Source organism: Gymnogyps californianus, chromosome 7, assembly GCF_018139145.2.
Source record: "Gymnogyps californianus isolate 813 chromosome 7, ASM1813914v2, whole genome shotgun sequence".
Classification (NCBI taxonomy): domain Eukaryota; kingdom Metazoa; phylum Chordata; class Aves; order Accipitriformes; family Cathartidae; genus Gymnogyps; species Gymnogyps californianus.
Window position 1 is genome coordinate 32,737,228 of NC_059477.1, and position 23,874 is coordinate 32,761,101.

Consider the following 23,874-nt stretch of genomic DNA (forward strand, 5'->3'; position numbering starts at 1 on the left):
AGTTACTAAGAGAAACAGCACCCCAGCAGAGGTTTACCCAGGCAGTTTCGTAGAAGCGCTGGATCTCAGCATACTTGTGGGAACATTTGTTGATTCCTTCGTATGTCCATTGTCGACTCCCCTGACAGTTCAACCCTCTGAAGGATTTGCATTTTCCTGTCCTGGAGTTGATGTCCATAGACGTAAATGAGATGGAGAGATTTTGTTTTGATTGAAATCCTCCAATTGTAGTATCATGGCTGTCAGAGAAAACTAATGTAACACATTCTTTGATTGTTTTAATCTTTTCTATTACTGTCACTTATAAATGCTTTTAGACATCTTCCTGAGTGCACACGCATGAGAATGTTCACAGGAAATCAGGAAGTACTTTGTGAATCCTTGCAAAATTTCAAATAATTATGTTTTAGCAGCCTGACAATCAATGCAATGAATTCAAACAGACGGTATTTTAATAGCTCATAAAAACCAAAATTCTTCTGATTCACTTATATCACATGCCTTTCCATTAGAAAGAGCAGAAAGGGCTTTGAACTTTAAGTGTTATTGTCATGATTGTAGGAACCTGTGCTTACTCTAAATCCGTTCCGTTTTTTGTAGTTTGAAACAAGGTCAAGACCACCTCAGTTCTGATTACTGTTAGCTGAGGATCTGTCTCTAAATGTAAATGTATCTAGTAAAACCCTTTTCCAGCATCTACTTTGACCTTTCTCCACAACTGTTAAATCTGCCAATAAGTGTCCACAGTCCAGGGACTCCAGCTACAATATGTGAATGAATCAGAGGCTGCTGGAATCAGGAATGGGGCCAGAGAGACTGTAGAGATAGCTATTATTTAAAGGTAATTGAGTGGAATGGGCAATGGAACAAGCTGAAGAAAAATAGAAGCCCCTCAGGATATCCACACTCTGCCTTTCACCCTGCAGCTGAGGTCCCACGTTCTTGGTTGAGTAAATCTGCTTTTCTGCTTCTCTCAAAAAAGAGCCTAAAAACTGCTTTTTTTTCCGTTCTAATGCAAAACTGTGTACTCCCATCCATTCTAATGTGAGAAGAGGTCCATTTGGGCTGCCTTCCTGTGCCTGCATTGAATATAATGTATGTTTTCTGGAAAGGAAAACTGAATGGAAAATTTTGAATCTTGGCTACTTAGGAAGTTAAGCATCTCACTGCACACAGGCACTGAAGAGCACTTTTAGTGAGAAACGGAGAACTTTTCACTACATCATAATGTGCACAAGTGAGAATTTAGATACCTAGTTTTAGCTCTCCTGAATCTAGCTATGAGGAATTGACCTATGAATCAGAATTAAGGCATTTATTTAATATTTTTTAAATACTTTAAAAAACCTATGTTCTGTACAGTACTAGCCTATATGCATGATTTAATTCCCATTTCCCTTGTCCCCCCTCCCTTGTTCATTGTCACTAGCACGTTCCCTCTTTTTTGTCTGCAGTAGCAGAATCTAGGTTGAGGTGAAACTGTGCTCTTTGGGTGGAGGATAGATCTTGCTTTAATTGAACAGGCAAAACCAGAGAACGAATTTGATACCGGTTGGCTACTTGTGGGCCAAAATATAAAATACAGAAGATACAGTAAATGGACTGCTAAAACGTTTTAATCAGGAAGCAAAGAAAGCAAGAGAAGACTTTGCATGTTCCCATGAGTTATTGGCAGGTTATATAGGTCTTTGGTTAGAGCGAGGTACCATTCCTGATTCTACTGGTGATTCACCTAGCCCTTGAGTATGATGTTTCTGTGCTGTGCTTTCCCCATCTGTAAAAGTGAATTGTTTATATTCATTCCCCAGTGTAAAAGCTTTCAAATCCACAGGAGAAAAATGTTATAGAGGGCCTGTTCCCAAGTCCACTGAGGACAACAGAAAGACCCTTATAAAGGACTGTAAGTCCCTGAAAGCACAGCATAGGACTTATTGCACAACTGCAGTCAATGCTATGGGGGTTAACTCACAAATTCATAATAAAATACTTAGTCTCATGATGCATTTTCTGTGAACAATGGGTAGATATTTTTCACAATACATTATACATTTTCAGAATTATTACTATTGATATGTTATCCCTGGTTTAGGGCTTAATGGAAGCAGCTTATAATTTCAATTCTATGAAGATAGAATAAATAATATTTCCATCTGTAACATGTAACATATAGTGTGTTGCAAAATGTTTTTGGAAACATTTAGGCCATTTTGGGATAATGTGGTCACAGGTGTTACAAATTGTTTTGCAATTCTATAAGCATTATTTCTTCATTTAAATTTGAATTTATTCAGAAACATTATCTCTACCATCCATGTGAATATAGTGGGTCTTCTCTTACAGTGCCCTTTGGAATGTGTAAGGGAAAAAGAAGGTGTCAGATTTCTTGTTGGACCGATAATCTTTTCATGGATCCTCACCTAAGCAAAATGTTAAGCGTGACCATTAAGTGGGCAGGATCCAGAGTGTACTGAGGCTGTGGTTTGGAGTTTTCTGGATCAGAGTCAAAATGTGAAGTACTTTCGTGATCCAAACACAGTTTGAGAGTAAGATTTTTCATGGATCTTGGGTCAATATAGCATCTGTCTTCTGCCCATGAAGGTTACAGCAGAGTTAGATGCCTGGAATGAAGATCTGCTGAGACAAATGAATGATTTCAATACCGAAGACCTCACTCTGGCTGAGCAGCGCTTGCAGCGTCACACTGAGCGGAAGTTGGCCATGAACAACATGACCTTTGAAGTCATCCAGCAAGGGCAAGATTTACACCAATACATCATGGAGGTCCAGGCTTCAGGTGAGCAGGACAATTTGATCTCTATTTTACATGAGGAAAAAAACCCAAAAAACAAGAAAAACCCCAAACCCCAAAAATGCATATCAAGCAAAAATACCCCAATACATACCAAATACATCAGCTTTTAACATAGGTGAATATGGGCAACACCTGTCTCTCCACTCCCAGAACTGTTCCACAAGTTTTGGGAATTCTTTGATTCAGGATTGTATGTCACAAATTGCTGTTTCTTTGAGACTGAAACTCATTGAGGAAATAAAGCTCACTTTCAAGTCTCATTCAGAAAGTTTCACAACTGCAGGATGGAGTTTGTGATCAATTCCAAAGTGGATGGAGAGGGGAGGGCAAGACAAGTTACACTGGTAGTTCCTTGTCCTTGCACCAGCTCAGAAACAAGCACTGCAGCAAGTCATGAGTTACAGATACTTGAGCTGGCCGGTCAGACCTCAGGTCTGGATGAAGTCTAGTCGTTCTAGACTCCTAGGCTTGTTAACCTTTCTACAAGTAGACTTTATTGAGAGGCAAACTGACCACATGTGCCGGTTTCATTCTCTGCAGACTTGAGTACCTTTTCACTGTGCTATATTTCAGGGTGCAGACATGCCTGAGGGAGAGAGAGAGGAGTGAGGGGAGAAAGAAGCTAGTTATCCAAGAGCCCGCTGGGAAAGAATCCAAATACGAGAGCCTTGAAACCAGTCATGAAACGGAACTCTTCTTTCCAGCCAGCTCTAATTGGAATTATTTTGTATAAAAAGGGAATATGATAAACCATACTGGAATTTTCCTTTTCAGTGTGCACTTGAAAGTTAAAGGTAGCAACTTGGATGTAAAAAAAAAACCTCTGGCACGTGCTCTTAAATGAGACTTGATTCATGTTGATAGGGAGTCTGTCTGATCCTTTTACTTTGCTTCTTAGCAGTAGGATCCCATTTCTAAGACATCCTATGAATCCAGATTTTTGTATCCTTGCATTTTTCATTTGGAAAAGGAATATCATAATTCAGATTAATCACTGCGTAAAGTCCAGAAGTGAATGTTACTTGTGAAGTGTTTTAACCTTCTTAAATGCCTGGAAAGAGTGCAAAGCAAGAGCAATTCCTCTTCTTTCCCTCCCAATTTGCACTTTCAAAATAAGAAGTATTTTTATGGTTTTATTCTTTGGCAAACATTTTACCTCTATACACACACCTTTAAAAAAATCTGGTAGTATTCAGCCTGATTTGGCAAGCCGCACTCAACAGAGGCTTAAGGACTGCTACAAGAGTATGTTGTGAACTAGACAATCCAGTGCATTGTGTGAACCATGTGTGTGAGCTTCTATGAGATCTGCCCACACTACGCCTGGTCCTATGCTTCAGATCCCTTGCTTTCTGGGGTACAGAACTTGTCCTAATACATCAGTTAAGATGCTTGCTTTCCGCCCCTCCCCCCCCCCCCCCCCCCCCCCTTCCCCCCATCCTGGAAGAATCTTAATATGAGTAGGAATCCATGGGAGATAAAGAATATGATCCAGAACAGAGCACAGTCAGGAGTCTCAATGCCTGATTTTTTAGGAAAAAAAAAACAAAACCCTGTGTTTGTCAAGAAGTTAGAAACAACTTCTTTTGGATTGCAGACAAAAGATTAGCAACTAAATGAAGTGACTTTTAAAATGTTTTTATAAGATTATCTAAGCTCACTTTCTATGAAGCCTACCTAATAAAAATCCATTGCTCCCAAAGGCAAGGAAGCAGAAGCCTCATGGGGATGTAAAGTAACTGTAGTTAATCAAAGGTAATGGTCATGTCTGCCATGCATGGAATGCTAAATGCTGGGAGAATGGCAAAATAAGGGAGAGAGATTGCTCTTGGGAGCCTACTGTTTCTTATTTCAATGAAGGGCAGTTATACTTCATAAAAAATTCATTTAATTTTACTCCCTCTTCCTGAATCCTGTATCATAGTCATTCAGTGCATAAATTAAGGGATGATTGTTCTTACTGCCAGAGCTGCAAACTTGCAGGGGTTCTGGGAAATCAGCTGCTATTGCTGCTTCCTATTGTACAGTGTCACCACTGCTACAATCAAAACTCAGCTGTAGCCATAAAAGATAAAGCCAGAAAAAGTGTGATTTTTCAGGGACATTCTACCTAACCAGCCACTCTTAACTGACCAGGTTTCTTCCCTTCCCTATAATTCTCTTTGAGCTTTATTCTTTTTATCATGTCACACAGGAAACTGATTCAATTTTGATCACTCTGGCATTTGGCTTGGAGATCTTTAAGCTAGTAAGTCTGTCAGATAAAATTACGTCCAGGTTTTTCCACATATGATGCCGTTTTCACTTGGAAATCTTGTGCAGGTAGAAAAAGAAGGTTTTAGAAATTCGCCCATGATTTTTGCACATCCGATGCAGATTTGGAGCGGTGATTCCTACCAGGCTGCAGAGTGTCTGGAAATCCCCATGAACATTGTCATGTTGGTACAATAAATCCAGTGGTCCTGTGATGCACCATATCAGACTCTGTGCAGATATTCAGGGCACCCGTGCATGCGAGGCATCTATGCAAGTCCAGTATTTCCAAAGTTCCACACAACTCAGAGTTATGTTCCTGTGATTCCTTCCACTACTCCAGCACATGTGGGTGACCCTGCTTTGGATTAGCCTGTTTTCACCATCAGAATAATTATTCTTCAAAGAAATGTTTGTTTTTATTAGGGGATATGTAAGATCTGGAAGTCAGGTCGTGTTTTCTGAAATTTTGCAGTACTTTCAAATTGTCTTCATGTCTCACCAAAATCTGTATCCTTCAGGAAACATATTTGCATTTAGAGAATATTATAACAGTATTCTCAAGAAAACTGGGCTTTTTAATGAGCCAGCACTTCTTATTTCACTGAACCTATCTTCTATTTTTCCAGTTTGATTGTAGCTCTGCTGCTGATAGCAAACCTAAATACGTGGGCAAATATTCTCAAAAATGGATATTGATTTTTGGGTGTCTAACTTGATATGTTGAAGGGGTCTGGTGTTTCCAAAAGTGGTAGCTTGGACATTTTTGAGAAATCCATTTCCTATGGAAAGTTTAGGATCATAATTCAGCAGTGATTTAACACCTCAACCTGAGCTGCAGTGATGACGCATTCATGCAATTCATTAGCATATGCACCTTAGTCATTCTGCTTCTAGGTACTAAAAGTAGTTACACTCTAATAGCTGATTAATTGATTGCACAAATTTATTTGATTATTAAAGTCCATTTGCATCGTCAGCATCATTGTCATAATGAGCACCACAGTTAGGAGTCGCTCATGGTTTACAGCGCTACCTTTTTATACCTTAGAAGCAATTTGTCTAAGTCAAGCCTGAAATACACTGCAAAGCTGATGTTCGGGAAATTTATACAGTCCCTACCTGTTATGTGGAAAATTCAAAGCCCTTTTGTTTCCTGGTTGTCAAGATAACATCTCGCGTCTTCTCCTAGCATTGCATTACTTAAAAGGGAAATGCAAATCTATTTCATTTTGTTTGTGATGTCATTTATAGTTAGTTATAACTACAGATTATATTGCAAGGAAGAGGATAGTAAACTTTCCTGTCACAGGCTTTTAATAGTTCAGCCTAAGAACAGGTTCAAAGCAATTTCAAAACAGCTTTGTACAGGTCAAAAAGCAATACTCCTTTCTTACACTGAATAGTATCTCATATTGCAAATAGCACAGGTGTAACTAATGTATGTTTTGTAGGATGCCTGTTAGTGTGACTTGGTACTCTTTTCTGTAATTTTTTTTTAAAAACATTTTCAATTCATTATCCTTCACTTGATATCTGCTGCACTAGTTGAGACATTAGAAGAAAATGGCAACCGAGTTTGGTTTATCAGAAGATCAGCTGTGCTTTTCTATCTATCAAAACACAATGTAAAGATAATAAGTATGAAATTATGCTGAAAACAAAGCTTTCTATTTTGCAAACCAATCTTTGAGAAGAATAAGTGCTCTCACCGCATGCGCTGGCACTGTAGAATAAATCTGCGTGACATATGACAAGCAAGAAAGGGCAGATCATTCATCATGGAGAGCACAGGCTGCCCTTGGATAGCATCCTAGGCAGTTCACTGGTTGCTGCTGATGAGTTAGCACAATCAAAACCATACCAGCTGAGTGTGCATGAAGGAAAACTGTGCATTTAATATCGAATAGGTGTGGTGAAGTCAAGCATACAAAAAGCCATCATGTCCTGAGGATACAGAACCATATGTAAGCTAATTGTAGCAACAATGCCTGGTGTCTGGCAATTGAAAGGAACTTCACTCCCAAGAATAGAAACATATATTAAATTTCCAGTTCTAAATGGGAAGCCAGGGGCCATTCCACTTTATTTGGTAATGAAGAAACTGTTTTGCTTTGGCTGCGAAAGGGAATAAGGCAATCACTTGTATTGCCATGTGCTTTTTCTGATAAAACCAGAAACCAGGAAAAAGGGGATAGAGTCAATCATAAGGTCATATTTATTTTGTGTACTGTCCTCTGTAGATACCGCTGTGGGAGAGAATGAAAGTCATAACTCTATGAGGAGGATAAAGGAGGAAGAAAAGACATCTTTCTAAATGGGTTTTAAAAATACTGTCCAAGCCTTTTGTACAGCAGCTTCTAATTAACACATTTCTTTTTTAATGTCCTATTATTCCATGAAATCAAATGGCTTTGGAGAAAAGTATAGTGTTTTCTCAGCATTACTACAATCTAATTATTTTTATTAGGTTCCTGATCCTCCCTGTATTAACGCCAATGGCAAAATTCCAGTAGACCTCAATAAGAGAAGAGTCAGGTCTTTGTTAGTTTATAATCACAGGGATTACAGTAACATGGGATGACATCATACTTCCTCCAGGCTGAACTTTCACAATTACACTGGTAACGTACCCAGCAATGCTATCACACCAGTGTAATAAAGAAGGAAGATGTGAAGTTCTGCATGGTATTTCATGTAACCACTACACACAAGGCTCGTAGGGTCATAAGAAAATGCAGGAGGTAGGAAGGGACTCAGGAGGTCTCCATTTCAACCTCCTGATCAAGTCAGGGTCAGCTATGAAAACAGACCAGGTCATTCAGGGGTTTATCAAATTCATGCAGGATGCAGGGAATGGGGAATGTGGTACTAAGCCACCTTTTCCCTCTGGTATGTGAGGACCGGATGAAAGTCAGTCTGTGGAATAGTTCTGAATGAACTATAGGTTGGTTTAAACTAAGTTGTTGTTAATGATCGTCTAAAGTGCCCAGATGGAAAAAAGTTTGCATTGTGGAGTTCCATGCACTTGCAGCACTACTGTAGATCTGGCGACTAGAGTTTACTTCCTGTATTTCACTTTTCTATTTTATTCCTCATCTTTTTTCTCTTCCAAGTTCTTTTCGACATGCATAACTAAAGTATAAGTTAATGAATTACCATAAGAAAGGGAGGTTTTTTCCTGTCTTTTTTTTAATTTGATGTTCATGCAAGTTTTTGAGCAAGGCTGTGGTTAAATCACGTCCTGCTAGCCAGATGCTGATGGGTGAGATGAGCAATGATCACCAGAGAAACACTACTTTGTAGAAAAATGTAGTGGTGCAGAATGGCAAACTGGGAAAGCCAAATATGACATGTGAGAGAGTTTAGTGAGAAAGAATTACTCAGAGAGTTGCAAATGAATGTGTTAGGTGGCAAAAAAAATTTGAAGCTTACATTTGTGCAACAACTGAAATTTCAAATAAGTTCAATGATCTCTCTCTCTGCATGTTGCAGGCATTGAGCTGATCTGTGAAAAAGACATTGATCTTGCGACACAGGTTCAAGAACTGCTGGAATTCCTTCATGAGAAACAGCATGAGCTGGAGCTTAATGCTGACCAAACTCACAAGAGGTTAGAGCAGTGCCTACAGCTCCGGCACCTACAGGCTGAAGTTAAGCAGGTGAGAGTTTTTAACCACACATAAGGGTCTTAAATGGGTTTTCAGCCATTACATACATGCAAACTGCTAAACCAGCTTCTGCCAAGTCACATACCTTTAGGTGGACAATCTTAATCCCGCTTTCCTTAACACTATTTGATTTGCTGACAGATTGCAGCATGACCCTTTACAAATAACGAAGGGTTCTGTTCTCTCTAGTGTGCATATATTTGGGTTCATGAATAGTTATGGGAAGTCTGTGCAGAACTGTGCAGTGTATAAACTGGGGGGAGTTGGCTGGAAGGGGCGGATCACTGCTCGGGCATCGGTCAGCGTGTGGTGAGCAATTGCATTGTGCATCACTTGTCTTTTCTTGGGTTTTATTTCTCTTTTTTTGTTATATTCCTTTTAATTACAATTATTATCCTTATTATATTTTTATTGTTATTAGTTAGTATTATATTTTATTTTACTTTAGTTATTAAACTGTTCTTATCTCAACCCACAAGTTTTTAATTTTTTTTTTTCCCCGATCCCCCTCCCCATCCCACTGGAAGGGGGAGGGGTACGTGGCTGTGTGCTGCTTAGTTGCTGGCTGGGGTCAAACCACGACACCCCGTAACTTCTCAACTGGAGAAGCTGCCTCAAACTCCATGTGTTCTGGGAATATAATGATTTGATTTGGGATCCAGACTTAAGCTGTTGTGGAGAATTGGCCCAAAGCAAAGGATAACTAAGCTGTGAGGTCTAAGTATGACATTACAGTAGTTTCACATTTTCATTTATTGCTATACATCTGTGACCTGCAGGAATCTTTAACATCTTCTGGGTGAGATAAAAAATTCTGTCTGCGGTCTCTAGGTCCTAGGACTTGTTTAGCCATCTTAGTATTGTTACATTGCCTTTCTTCCAGATTTCATCCTAGCATAGGCAGTCGTGTTCTGCCTCCCTAGATTTCTCCTGATATTTAATTTGGATGCCTCACATTTCTTTGTTTTCCTTTGCTGCACAGGATAATGCTACACTTCCTGCTTCCTAATCCATAGGTAGCTTCACACTTCAGTGTATGTCTGGATTTCAATGGAATGGTCTTGGTTTCATTAGGAAAATCAGGAACATTTTTCCAGACACCTGGAATATTCAGGTTTCCATTTTACCAGTACAAATCGGGGGGGATGGGGGCGGGGAGTTCCAAATACTACAAGGTGTTCATGAAAAAGCTTTGCTTCTTTGTTTACCAAAAAAAAAAAAAGTATACTGAGTGCTCAGTACACATGATCATAGTTATTCTTTCTTCAAAAGTGAATATTTGAGCGATGCTTTATCTGAATTGTTTTATCATTGCTGGCAAAAAATCCTTCATTCTTAGACAACTCTCAAGCTAGAAGCTGGCAGTACCAACACCAGTGCATACATTTTCTTTCGAAGTCCACTTTGATATGAATATTTTGCAACCCTAAATGAAAGTAGCACAGAACTCTCCTAAATTTTTATTTTGAAAATGTAGTCATTTTGCATTTGTGATAATTGAAGGCCAACTCCTCATGAAGCTCCAGAGCAATATAGAGTGCTTTGGCTTTCTTCTGAGAAAGGAAAAAAAAAAAGACTCTGTGCTATTCATAATCACCACCTTAATGTGATTATGAAGTATATCCTTTTTTCCATAGGTTCCCAAAGTTTTTTTACACAAAACTTAGCAAAGCTTGGAGTTTCGTGCAGTAGATTTATGATGAAGTAGAGCATTTTAACTTATGATAGAGAATAGAGAGGAGTAATATGTGTAGCAGAAATGCTAAAAATGCAGGTTATCGCTATCCGACCAAGTCTCACTAGCCCGCTTGACGAGGGTGAAGTGCCACTCGGTCAGCCCTGTAGCTGCTCCTGGAGCCATACAGTGGCAGTGCAGCACTCTCTGCTACTTGCCTCATTATCAAGTATCTGCTGGACCTTAACTATTTTACAAACCAAAATCTAACCAAAGGAAATGGTTTTAGGACTGAACTATCTAATACTTACTGTGAGAGGAGGACAGCTGCCTTGAATTAGTATTTCCTTAACGGAGCTTGGGACCATCAGGGTCTTCATTACTATGTGACCTTTCAGCAAACCAGTAGTGAAGAATCATTTTATTTGTTCAGCTGAATACTAAGGACTCCTTTGCTTATTAACCTATAAATTACCACAGCTACAGTTTCCCTTAGAAAGTTAAAATATATCTGTGCCCTATCTATTTGGTTTCCTGTAGATGAGTCATATTCCAAACCATTTAGTGAAATTGGGAAATATATTGATTTTGGCTTGTAGTTCATCTCCAGTCTGGTCCAGATTTCCTTCACTTTCATTTTGGTGCATCTGAGACGACGGATGATCTCATTACCAAATTGCTCTCACTGTTGTGAATCAGTTGAGATGTGGTTGCCGCAAGACACCTACTGTAGCTGTGGTTAAGTTCTGCTGACATAGTAAAATTGGTCAAGGCTGCTACGTGTACATGTGTTTGCATTTTGATATAATGGCTCATGGAAATACAAAGTCTTTTAACTGTCTCCATATATTTAAGTCTCATTTACCAGGGATTTCTGCTTTATATCATGCGCACCAAGGGTTCGAATGCCAAGACAATGAATCGAAGTTTGGGGCCATTAAAGCGGAACAATTCCAAATGAGATGTTCTGTGAACTGCTTTAGAGTGGAAATAGTATAGATCAGTGATTGACAAACTCTTTGTTATTAAGAAAGATCCTGCCCAGGACCGATTTCCCCTCATTTGGATCCCACTCATTTCTCACAAAAACTACAGAGCTTGGATTGCTTACACAAAAGTAACAGCAGAATACAGTTGTGGAGATCAATTTAAAAAACAAACACTCTAATGCTGTGTTTGCAGCTGTTTGGCTTCCCTAGCCCATTATTTTGTCTTCGTATGTTTTATTTCTTTTTTTGATAAGTGTTGAACTTGACCTAATTTACTCCCAGATACCCTCACGGTGTCCCACTACACTTACTTTTCAGGTTGTTTTGAAGTGTATTTATTCTTTTCATGTGCCTGTTATCCATCCACTTTTTCTGTTTGGCATTAGATTTGCTTCCAGATGAATATGCCCAAAGGATCATGGGAAGTAGTCATTTGAGAGACACTGAATATATTTGGTTTTTTCCCAATCTGATGTCACAGAGCTCCTGGAAACCTGATGCAGTTTTGAACGTGGCTAAAATTACCAGAAGGTATCCTTGCTGGTGATTGTGTCTGTGGTAGTAAGAGCCTCTCAAAGAAGCTGCCAAGGTTTCAGAGATGTAAAAGATTAACTTACATTATTTTGCTTTTTAAACTTAAAAAGCTTTTCCAACATAACTTGACGGGTATCATTAGCAAGGCCTTAAGTCTTTTTTAGAAACATCAAGGCAGGCATTCTGACTAAACTAAACTAGCAGACAGAAACACTACGTGACGCAGAGCTCTCATTTCTTAAGGAAGGCTGTACAAGGGGTGCCTCGCTTTTTATTTTTCCTGTAGCGTCTGATTCTGTGCTCAGTGAAGATGGCAGAGTTTCAGGGTATGAATTTTAGAAGAATTTGGTACTATTATTTAATTACAGAGGAGCCATATACAGAAGTGTAGCCTGTTTTAAGCAAATTGGAGTCAAAGGTGGGAGTTGTTTCAGAACTGTGGTGGCTGCTGTGTTAGAAAACCCGTGCCTTGCAGTGAAATTGTTCTCCAGTGGCAAGTGGCTTTTATCTAAGACGCTGTCAGTGTGTTTCTGCTTCTCCATTATAAAAAAAATGGTTAGGCTTTTTAATAGAGTCTTTGGAGATTTATTTAATTCCAGAATTATTTAATCACTGCTTCTACAAAGTTGATAAAATCTGTAATTTGTAGCAAATGTCTGTTTAAAGCCATCTTTTGCTGTTGGCCTGTCTACACATTGCCAGATAATGGTGAATCTACTAATACAGGAAATGATCGGAGAAGTATCTTGGTGCTGTATTAGCAGCTTCTATACATATTTTAATGAAAAGGTATTAAGCACCATATAAGTAGGAGTCACTTTGTTAGCAGGTCTTGTAAACCAGATCAAATGTGTAAATGCTCTCTTCCAACCATTTCACAGTCTAGTTCCAAACCAGTGACACAGTGAGAGAGTCTGCAGGTGACTGGTTTTTGCACTTAGACTTAAGAAACTTTGGGTATGCAACTGAAATTTTTTCTTACTGTGTGTAAATGACACACACAAGAAGAGGAGGGGAAAAAAACGAGAGAAAAACATTACTATGGAAAAAGCTGATGCAATCCAAGATGGGGCCCTGATATTTAAGTGTTAGACTTTGGAAGTGGAATGGGGTCATTATTTAAGTTCTTCCAAGCAAAATTTGCTAGTGCTCAGTGGGCCTGGAAGGGGGAGTGTAGGAGTCCCACAGTGAGCATCTGAACCCACACTCTGGGGGAAGGAGGGAGGGGCACAACTCGGGGGTGGCAGCAGCCTTGGTCAAGAAGAGTGCTGTAAGCATTGCTGACAAGATGTAGTACATCAGAGCCTGACCTGAACTACTTCACCCTGAATATTTTTGAGTGAACAAGACAGTTGTACAGAGGAATGCACATGTATCATTAACACTAGAGGAAACCTGGCTGATTTCAGTTGTATGGTCCCTCTTCCCCCTTCCTCAATCTTGTTGCCTATTAGCTTTTCATTAATCAAGTTGCTTTAAGACTGAGGTTTCCAGTGATTTTTTTACTATTTAGAGGCTCAGATATTCGTATGAAATATGTGTCAAAACCTCTGTGGCAGGTTTTGACAATTTCAGCTCAAATGAAAGCTGTTCCCAAGAGGACCCTGTCACACCCTGATTGTATTGTTTCAAAAAAAAAAAAAAAAAAAAAAAGCTGCAGGTTTTTAGCATACATACTCGGTATTTTCTACACTCTAAATGGCCCAAGCCAGGATGTATCACAGTATATAAAATGTGAAAGCATGTCTTGCTTTATGATGTCCTCACTTCAAGTCTTTTCCAGATACAGTGATCCTTTGGTTAACTTCAGCTTTTGGTACCATGTAGTCAGTAAAAATGTAGCTTTCTTGTCTGATGGGTTATAGAAAATGCCAGCCACAAAGATTGCCATATGATAACCTGATTTCCTTTCCTTTAAATCTTTGTTACATTTCCCACAGGAACAATAACACCTGCTGATGAAAGAGAGAAAGCTGACAAATGAAATCTTCCACACTGTTGTACTGAGCAGAATGTAATTTTCTACAAATCAGGGTCAGCTACATGTGTAGATAGCTCCCCTTTCTTTGTCCTAGGGAAAATTCATTTTCCTGCCCTACAGGGAACTGAATGGCTATAACTAGGGTGATACATAATGTAGGGATAAAAACCAAAACAGAAAATCCCTGTTTCTTTCAGGCAGTTTAATGGATCACTTGGTGAAAATGATGGCACAAAAGGGAAATTACTATGTAGAATATTGCAGCAAAGTCAATTTTGGAGCTTTGTAAATTATGAGCTAAGTTTAGGGCAGTGATTGGGCAGTCAGGATTTCCTATGCATCTGTGAATTGAATTCAGCAAATTTCTGGCTTTATTGGAATAATTTGACACCCACACAGGTAGAAAATAGGCTTTGAGACAACACAGCAAAGAACTTGCACATGTTCTGGGTGCTAATTTTCCAAACTCGTGTCTTAAAAGAGCAGAAAATGTTGCTGCTTAAATGAATAAATACAGGTTTGATAGATTAATTATGTATATTTAGGATTTGATTCTGCAGTCATTACCACATGAGTTGCATGTCTACAAATAATCTGAAAATCCCTGAAGTAAAACCTCTTGACTAAATATAAAATGCACAACCTGGGATTTCTTCCTAGCTCTGCACGCAGGTGGAAACTCCAACTGCATCTTAACTCCATGGCAGATGAAACCAACTGTGTCTTGTCCCTCTTCACCCCTAAACTCTGACTTTTATGTGAAAGAAACACAGGCAAGTGGAGCAGAAAGGAGTTGCAAGGTCCATGATTCCAGTTGGAAATTCGAAAGAGAGAGACATCTTTATGTTTAATTTCAAATCTCCCTCATTATACCTTGTGGTTTTGCCCTGGGGTATTTGCATAGGGGAACGTTCATTTTTCTTATCAAACCTTGGAAATGAAAGCTCTTTGCTATTCGAATATCCATGTAAATACTTTGGGGGGTTAATTCTTCAAGCAATAACTTCTTCAATAAGATCTTTGCCCTCTAAAAATTTATGTCATTAAGGCCTTATCCTAGGATTTCTTTCTACTCACTGGTTCAGCCTGAGACCACACTGGGCAAAGTACCTTTTTGTTAGCCAGGCTGAAACATTTTCTGATCGGTGACTACATAAACCTTTGTACTGAAGCAACCTGTCCATAAGGACATCTTTTCTTTACAGGTGCTTGGCTGGATCAGGAATGGTGAATCAATGCTGAATGCAAGCCTTGTCAATGCAAGCTCCCTCTCTGAAGCTGAGCAGCTCCAGCGAGAGCATGAGCAGTTTCAGCTGGCCATAGAGGTAACACAAATAAGTTAACTTTGTTTGTCCTTTCCAGGTGAACATCATACAAAAGGTTATCTCTTGGGCATCAGTCGTTGCTTACTTGAAAGAAGGGAGGAATAAAAACTTTACAAAATCAACTTATCATTAAACTCAATGCAGCCAGGGTTTAATAGTGAAATAAATTACTTATCATCTGCAACTAATTCTTCTGCTGTCAGTTATCAGCTTTTCCATTCATGAAAATGACACTCACGCATGTCCTGATAACTTCTTTGGTAAAAAAATAAGGAGATTAAAATTCCAAAGTGATCTGAAAATGGGAAAAGTTTGTGAAGTCCCACGTCCATGATTTGCAGATCATTTCACAGCATTCAGTTATGAATATTTTTGTTACTGGATAATGCTCTCACATGAAATCTTTGTTTCATTCAACTCTCCTTTTGTGGAGAGCAGAAGAGACACTCATTCAAACCCACATTCTCAAAAAACTTTGAAGAGGCCAGAGGGGTGATTTTTAAGAATTGCCTGCTAAACTGAGCTTTTGCCCCTGCTCTGGAGTAACACATCTTTGACCTGGCTCTTGAAAACTAATTGTGAGCCAACTCATTTGCCTCACTCATGGGGCCAGGACATGGCAGGAGGAATAGTACCTCCTCTGAGCTGCTTTCCTTTGAATGAGAAGGTAGTGGAAGGCTATGGACTCCCCTGAGTAGGGCACTACAAGACTCATAGTTAGGCTCAGTACTTTATATATCTTTGTCATTATGAACAAACCCTACACTCACAGGGTGTGCTTGCTCTGGTTGCTAGAAAGGGGGTCCATTGCTTTCTCCTGTTCCTGCTTAACAAGGTGTATATGCTTCCCAGGTTATGTTAATTGTTAGCTTTTTACAGAGCAAAGAACAAGTTGGAAAATCCCTTTCTGTGGTTTATATATACTTCAAAATAACCAAAACTAAACCAAACTTTAAACTATGAAAATAATATTTGCATAATGGAGATTTGAAGAGATGCCTGATTTAGGGGGAGAGAAGTGTCTTTATGTCTTCTGGTAAACTTTAAATAAGTCAATATACGTTATAGTGTTGCTAGTAAGTATAGAGTTTAAATCTCAGCTAATGACCTCTTTTGATCCAGCTCCACTCACACTAAGGAAGGAGCAGCTGTTGCAACTCCTAAGGGAAAAGGAAGAAGTTTTCTATCAATTCTGTATGAGCTGGCTGGTACCAAGCTGTGCTGACCACGTCTTGGCAGCCATCACCAGACAGCAGTGGGGAACAAGACACCCACTGGCTGTGTTATGGCAGCTTGCTGCCATTGGGCAAGTGCTTGTATTTGGTACTAAATACAAATCACAGAGGGAGAAGAAGGTTATGCCACAATAAGGGGAAAATAAATTTTCAAAGGGAGAGAACACTAGATTAAATGTTTAAAGTGTTTAAAGCTCAATGTGGGGAAGAGATCAGCAAAGCACACAGGGCAGACTGTTCTCTAAAGTCATTCTAGATGTGGAATTGATTTTCAGTTGAAATCCTTTAAAGTCTATTTAAAACAAGTATTACAGTTCTAACATCAGTAAAGCAGCTGGATATTAAATTTAACCAGTTGTTCTTGAACATCTTCCTAAATGTTTCTGCCAAGTATTAATCCTTTTTTTGCTAATAGCTTTCTCTACATTGCATTATTCATCAGTGTATTACCAGATGATTTCAAGCTTCTTTCCAGGTTCAAGGATTAGATCATAAAAGTATCACATGAGAATTTCTCAGCAGCAGTTACAAATGGGATGCAGAACAGAGGGGTCTTTGGGAGATTTTAAGGCTTCTGTTCAGAAGATTAAAATCAAATATTGGACTAAACCATGCCTGAACACAGTTACTCAGGAGGCTGTGAAGGGCTGGGGGCTATTTTCCTCTCGGCAACCCACAGAGGAAGGTGTAGCCACCACCTGGTTACTCTGAGAGGAGCTGGTGTAGGCTAGGGAATGGGGCAGATAATTCAGTCCTGCCTGTAAAGTGGCTACTGAGTAAATTGGGGAACAGTGGAGAAAATGGCTTGACTCCCCCCAGCTCTGCCCTTAAAGGTAGCATAGTGTAGCTCCAATATGAGTGAACTGACTTTCAGAAATATGTCTTGTAGGGGCTGATATTTGTGATATAGTTCATGCCATTTAGTAAGGAATCTTCGTATTTTCTGGGGTTGATGTTTTGTATCCTGCAGACAGGAGAATTACACACATAAGTAAAGCTGCTGATTCCAGCAAACTGCCTGGCAAGAGTCAAATTAGGGTGATTAGGCCCATAGTTTGCCAACTCTTTGGTGTTTGCTTTTGTATCTGCAGATTGTGTGGGATGCAGTCAGGACTGAGTACAGGCTGGGTGGGAGCTCAGCACAACAGCTGCCTGCATTGGGGTTGTCAAAAGGGATCCACTGGGAACCCCACCCCGGGTTGTTGCCCAAGGGGCAGTAGCTGATCCATGGAGCTAACCCATCTTAGCCAGTGCTTGCTTGTCCGAAGCTTTAATAACATGTTGTAAATGTATGTGAATAATTGAAACTAAAATGCTTTGCAGAAAGTAACTGTTAACTGAAGATAACTCTGAAAATGTCTCACTCTCTTGCATCTCCATGCTCACACCTCGCTTCACCTTTCTCCCATATATCTGGCACATCTATACAACCTCTCTTTCCTCCCCTCATACACAGTCCCTCTTTCATGCCACTTCCTTACAGAAGACACACCAGAGTGCCCTGCAGGTCCAGCAGAAAGCCGAAGTGTTGCTACAGGCTGGGCATTATGATGCCGATGCTATCAGAGAGTGTGCTGAAAAGGTGGCCCTGCACTGGCAGCAGCTGATGCTGAAGATGGAGGACAGGCTCAAACTTGTTAATGCCTCGGTGGCCTTCTATAAAACCTCTGAGCAGGTGAGCTGAACAGTATCATATCTGTGCCATAGCATATTGCTACAGCCTGGGATTGTCTCTCACCAAGATCAGTGCAGTGTGTTGAACTGTTCCAAATACCTGCTCTGCTAATACCGCTAAAGAGCCGTGCTTATTCTTCTCCCTTTTCCTTGAGTAATCCCAAAAGTAGGAAGAGTGTGGCTTCAGTCAGCCCTGCTTGCCCTTAAAAGCTGCCCTTTGTCTTTTTACATATGTTTGCATGTCTTCATCCACACATGAGGTGCATATAAAGCTTTCTGTCACCTGAACAGGGACAGCGTTGAGCCCTCGGGTGACTCGCAGCTGGTAAACACCAATGTGAGTGCACTTCATGATGTAGCAGTGCCGGTAGGTGTGGGTTTTCTACTCTGACCCTGAGTGCAGAGGGTCTTCTGCCAGCAAGGGATCTCACAGCATTGGCAAAATTAACTGAAAGGACATTTGCTCCATTTGCATAGCAATGCTAAGCCACATATGGAAACCGAAGTTTGAACTAGTCAAAATTGTTTCTTTGACAGGTATTGTAACACAAAAACCCAAAACCAAACAAACAAAAAAGGGCAGCAGTTTGCAATAACTTTCATCTCGAAGTTTTCAGTGAAGCAATGCAATTCTTGAAGTTGTTTGTTTGGTTTTTTTTTTTGGTCCCCTTTCCAATGGGAAGAATTTCTGAAATCCTACCATTTTGTTTCAAGTTCTCGTGATATCATAGTTAATTTTGAGGAATATAAATCTGCTGTTCCTTGAGAACTGCTTGCAATTAATTACTTGTTACTTTGTGAGCAGTACTAGCCGGTGTTTTCACTAGTAGTTAAACACCACCATGCTGAAAAAGATGCCAAGATACGAAGGGATTTCTCTTAAATCCATCTGCAACACCGATAATGACAGCAGTAACCATTATATGTTGACGTAACTTTACTTCATTCCAGGTGTCCGTGAATTGCAAACCACATTCCAATTGGCTGGTGGTACAGTGGGATTATTCATCCCTTGCACAAACAGGTGCCATTTACACTGTAGTCAGTGAGAATTAGTGTCATAGTGTGGATACTCAAATAGCCTTGCCTGATGTAATTTACTGCAGCCAGGCAGTTCGTGTTAGCCTGGACATTGCAGGAACCCGTGGTTTTACACAAAAGGCAGCAGTGATTTCTGTTAAATTTTCTATTGTTATTATCACACAGTTAGTTCCTCGATTAAAGAACCAGACATGAGAAGTTTTTTAGCACAACTAAATATATCAACAGGGAAAGACATTATTTTTTCCTTAACATCGAGGCTGTAGATTGTTTAATGCATTTTTAAGATTGTTTAAGATGAATTCGTTCCTTATAATGAATGTCTTTCACTGTGAAGAGTTTCAAACAGATTTACAGTCCCTGATGCATTCAAGATTGAAATGAATTACTGCTGGTGGAAGATTGTGAGAAATGAAAACCATTAAGGGATTCATTAGTGCTTTAGACAGTCAAATGTGCTGACCAAAATATGCATAGCCAGTAATTTATCAATTCAGTCTCTCTTCCTGTTTCCAAGTCATAGTCAAGCATACTGCAGTGCCCACCAGTTCATTCATTAGTTGTGTCTATTCAGCAAATGTTTAGGGCAAAGATCATTCAGTCTTTGAACGCTCATAAACTCACTGCTGCAAGTAGTCTGTCGTCTTCTCTTGGGCTGCACGACTGATCTATGGTCATTAGCGGTCTGCTCCCTGACTGGATGACAGTGGATTGAGTAATTTACTGGATCCTGAATTCTCCAAGTATCTAGAAAAAGCAGCTAAAAGGGTGGAGAGACTGTCACAACCAGCCAAACTTTTTCATGCCTGTCTTCCCCAAGCATACTATGTTCTTGATATAAGTGGTGGAGCCCTGGCTTTCAAATAGCCCAGTTTCTCTCTGACTTCATTGACAGCCCTCTTTATATTAATTTATCTCATCATCTTAATAGAGAGATGATATTTGAATGTGCAGGGACCATCCTTTCTGGAAAGATTTGGATCCCAGGTAGTCCATCTACTTTCATTTTTTAAGACACCAAAGCCCAACATAGTGCCAAAGTTTTCAAGAAGTAAAATGGAAATGCTTTTCTGTGCCTAAATAACACATGGGGCACCTGCTCTCCAATAAGTGTTTGAGGATGAATGCTGGTTTGCATCCAAGCAAGAAGATGATTTCAGATTGTCAAATGCATAAGGTCCTTGAACAGCTTGGCAGCAGGATAAGTTGATCAGTTCACCTCAGCTCACCAGTTTTAAAATAGAGTTCGATGTGTTCGTGAATGGAGTTATACAAAAATGGCCTGCAGTAGTGGGGAGGATTGGTGGGTGATGCTGGAGTCTCTTCCAGACTATGCTCTTAATCATGTGGGGTCCTCTGAATTATAACTGTTCATATAAATGTTGCAGGAGTGAGCAAGAAAAGGGTGAACGTGGTTAGGTGGACCCCTAGCAATAACTGACTGGTTCTTGAGTAATCTCAGCACAGGAGTATATAGCAAGAGCCCTCTGGGAGAGAAGAGGAAAGTTCCAAATGTTCTGGAAAACTTTTGCAGTTTTTTCAGTGTCTGCACAGGCCACTGAGAGTACTCTCAGGATCTGCAACGCAAAAGACTCAGCCTTGTCTGAGGCCACTGCGCACAAAATTTTCAGGCTGTGTTGATTTATTTACCTCTTTTCCATTAATCTACCAAGATAGAAGATACGTGTGTAAGCCCTGTACAGTGGAACACCTGCATCCACCTAGGTTGCGACACTGATTTAATGTCTATTGGTTTCCATCAGTCTTTACAAAAGCTGGATAGGGAGCAACTAACACACAGCTGAAGAGAATTAGTTCCAGCTTCAGACTTTGTTTCAGGAAAGTATTTAAGCATGTGTTTTTCTTTAAATATGTGCTAAGTCCCTTGACTTCAGTGGGATTTAAACACATCTAAAGCACCCTTCCGGAATAGGGATTGTTTCCTGAATGATCCACCGGGGCCAGACTGACCCCTGCCTTGATTCAACCTTTTGAGCTTCCCCTCCATTATCCACTGGAAAAGAAGGATTTATCACCCTTAAACCAGATGAATTGTATCCCAAACAGTAGAGATCCCTATGGGTAAGAAGAACTGCTCGATCATTCTGTCCAGGGCCTGTTTCATACCCAGTTATCCTCCATGCCATGGCCCATAGTCCAAAACATTTAGGTTTGAAATGTCACTGGTCATAGACCTTTACTGAATATGTTCCTCCTGATTATGATAGTAGATAACTGAATTGTTGTGCTATGGGCATGTTTCAGGTGTGCAGTGTATTGGAGAGTTTGGAGCAAGAATATAGACGGGATGAAGACTGGTGTGGAGGTCGAGATAAACTTGGACCGGCGGCTGAGATAGACCATGTCATCCCTCTGATCAGCAAACATCTGGAACAGAAGGAGGCTTTCCTCAAGGTCTCATTTTAGTTCTCTAATAAATCAGGAAAACTCCCCATTAAGCAGTCAATTTAGAGCAGTGTTGGTGAGTTTGAGAGGAGGCTCTGAGGTGTAGTTCCAGTTCAGCTACTGGCTGGCTGTATAAACCCTAGGCCAGTTTCACACTGTTATAGTAGGTGTAATAAGCATTATCATCAATGCATATCTCAGAGAGATGTCATCAGGACTAATTAGGTGGTATTTTCATTGCACTTGGAGGATGTTAGTTGTTGTGCTGGTTCAAAGTTCAAATTCTCTAAATTGCACATGATGAGCATTATACATGACAGGTATCATACGGCATTTTGGTGTTGGCTTATACAAACCATCCAGCATTTCATATTCTGTCCTCCAAGCCAATAACTGAAGAACTACTAACAACTGAAGCAATTGTGTCTCCGCAGGGCAGCACCAGGATGGAGACAGAGATTTCCTCCTGCCTTCCAGGTGCTGCTTTGTAAGAACTGTGGAGCTGACAGGCTGACAATTCAACTGACAGCCAGCCTCCCACCTTCCACTAAAACTGATATACAACATGAAACTATGCTTGCAGGCAAGGCTTAAGAAATTATGCCTCTAGATTGTACATATTTTGAAACAATGAGCACTTTTCTTGAAAGATGGGTTAGCTTTGGTTAGATTGAAAATGTGTGATGTACTAGCTCTTTACAACCAGTTGTTTTATTATTGTCATTAATTTGCCTTAATGTATAAAATCAGCCACTATATTCAAAATGACTCATGTTTTAATACATTTATGAGGCTGTTAGTTTATTAGCTGAGTTTATTGACTCTTAGCTGAAGCTCTCATGTTCCCAGATGAAACAGAACTTCTCCCTGCAAAATAAGCAGAGAACTCCCTTGGGTTCCCTTTGCTTTCTTTGCTCGTCTTTACTGATTCTTTTTGGTGGGGCTGTTTTTCTTAGGCCTGCACACTGGCACGAAGGAACGCCGAGGTATTCCTCAAGTACATCCACAGGAACAATGTCAGCATGCCTGGAGTAGCAAGCCATACAAGGGGGCCTGAACAGCAAGTGAAAGGTTAGTGCGCTGGTGCAGTGACAGCATTGAAGGTTTTGTTTGCTTCCCCCTCTGCAGCGTGGTCATCCTAAGGTTTGTGAACATGCTGAGAAGGCACCTTAAGTTTTCCCATCTGCTGTCACTAAAATGATACATATGCCTGACACCTTTAGCAATGGTAGTGAGTCCTCTCAGAAAGTGATCCCTTCTCTTGCTAGGCGTGAGTTCTTATACAGAACTCTGCTGTTGCAAGTGGTAGTGGGAGGAAAAAAGGAAAGGCGTTTGAAACACAGGCTCTCTGTGGCTTCTCTTGTCAGGAGAGTCCATGGGAGTGACACTGTGCCATCCCCCATCATGTAGGTTGTCAGCTGAGATAATCAGACACTATTTTGCCTTAATATCTAAAAATGCATAAACAAATAAGCACATATCAAATACGAAGTCTAGATGCATCCTGTTGCTGCTGAGCACTGGAAAACAATGAACCCCAAACTTGTTTGTCCCTAGGATGGATCTGCTATTCTTTTGTCCCTAGAATCTTGTTTGACGTCCTACCACATCAAACAATCACTAGCAAAAGTATCTGCCTGTAGTTACTTTCCTTTGGTCAAAAGAGCACCGTTTACAATCAGATGATACATCTGAGATGTTTGAAATGCTTCCACTCCTCTGCTTAATTAAACTGTTGTTAATCTGTGCCTAGCAATGCCGCAAGGTACTGATAAGAATGAGCAAAGTGATTCTGCAGAAATAAACCATTTTTGTTATTATTATTGGCTTTCTTACAAGCAGCAGAAAGATACAGGTTAAAAGCAGTGCAGTCATTATATATGTGGGAGGGATGGGAACTTTGGTTATACACAGAAGATGAAAATGGTGCTACTGAAGAGCTTATTTTCCTTCCTTTCTTTCAATACCAGTTCGTCAATGTTAACATGACTTTGTTCAACTTTCCCCTGCTACTGTGTCAAATGCTTGTTGTTGTTGTGGACTTTTGTTCCCTACAGTTGAAAATCATGGGAAAATTAATTAAACTCTGACTCAGCAAGCCCTTAAATATACACCTGATATAAGCTGTGAGTGTTCCTCACTGAGCTTGTTTGAAATGACTCACTTATATAAAAATCAGCTTGTATATTAGTCTTTTTCTAAGGCAAATGTGTAATTTTTATACTTGGTGACTCTATCCACAGAAAATCTTTGAAGTGGACGCTTTAGTTCAGAATAA

General features: G+C 40.0%; 1 protein-coding gene across 5 annotated transcripts in view; it reads left to right on the forward strand.

Moving 5' to 3' along the window:
• KALRN (kalirin RhoGEF kinase) overlaps positions 1-23,874 on the forward strand; it is a 523,968-nt gene that overhangs the window by 336,250 nt on the left and 163,844 nt on the right. For all 5 annotated transcript variants that reach the window (XM_050900356.1, XM_050900357.1, XM_050900358.1 and 2 more), the window contains exons 15-20: positions 2,599-2,794; positions 8,561-8,727; positions 15,121-15,240; positions 17,932-18,150; positions 21,456-21,605; positions 22,553-22,667. In XM_050900356.1, coding sequence (XP_050756313.1) covers positions 2,599-2,794; positions 8,561-8,727; positions 15,121-15,240; positions 17,932-18,150; positions 21,456-21,605; positions 22,553-22,667 — 967 coding nt within the window. The remainder of the gene's footprint in view (positions 1-2,598; positions 2,795-8,560; positions 8,728-15,120; positions 15,241-17,931; positions 18,151-21,455; positions 21,606-22,552; positions 22,668-23,874) is intronic.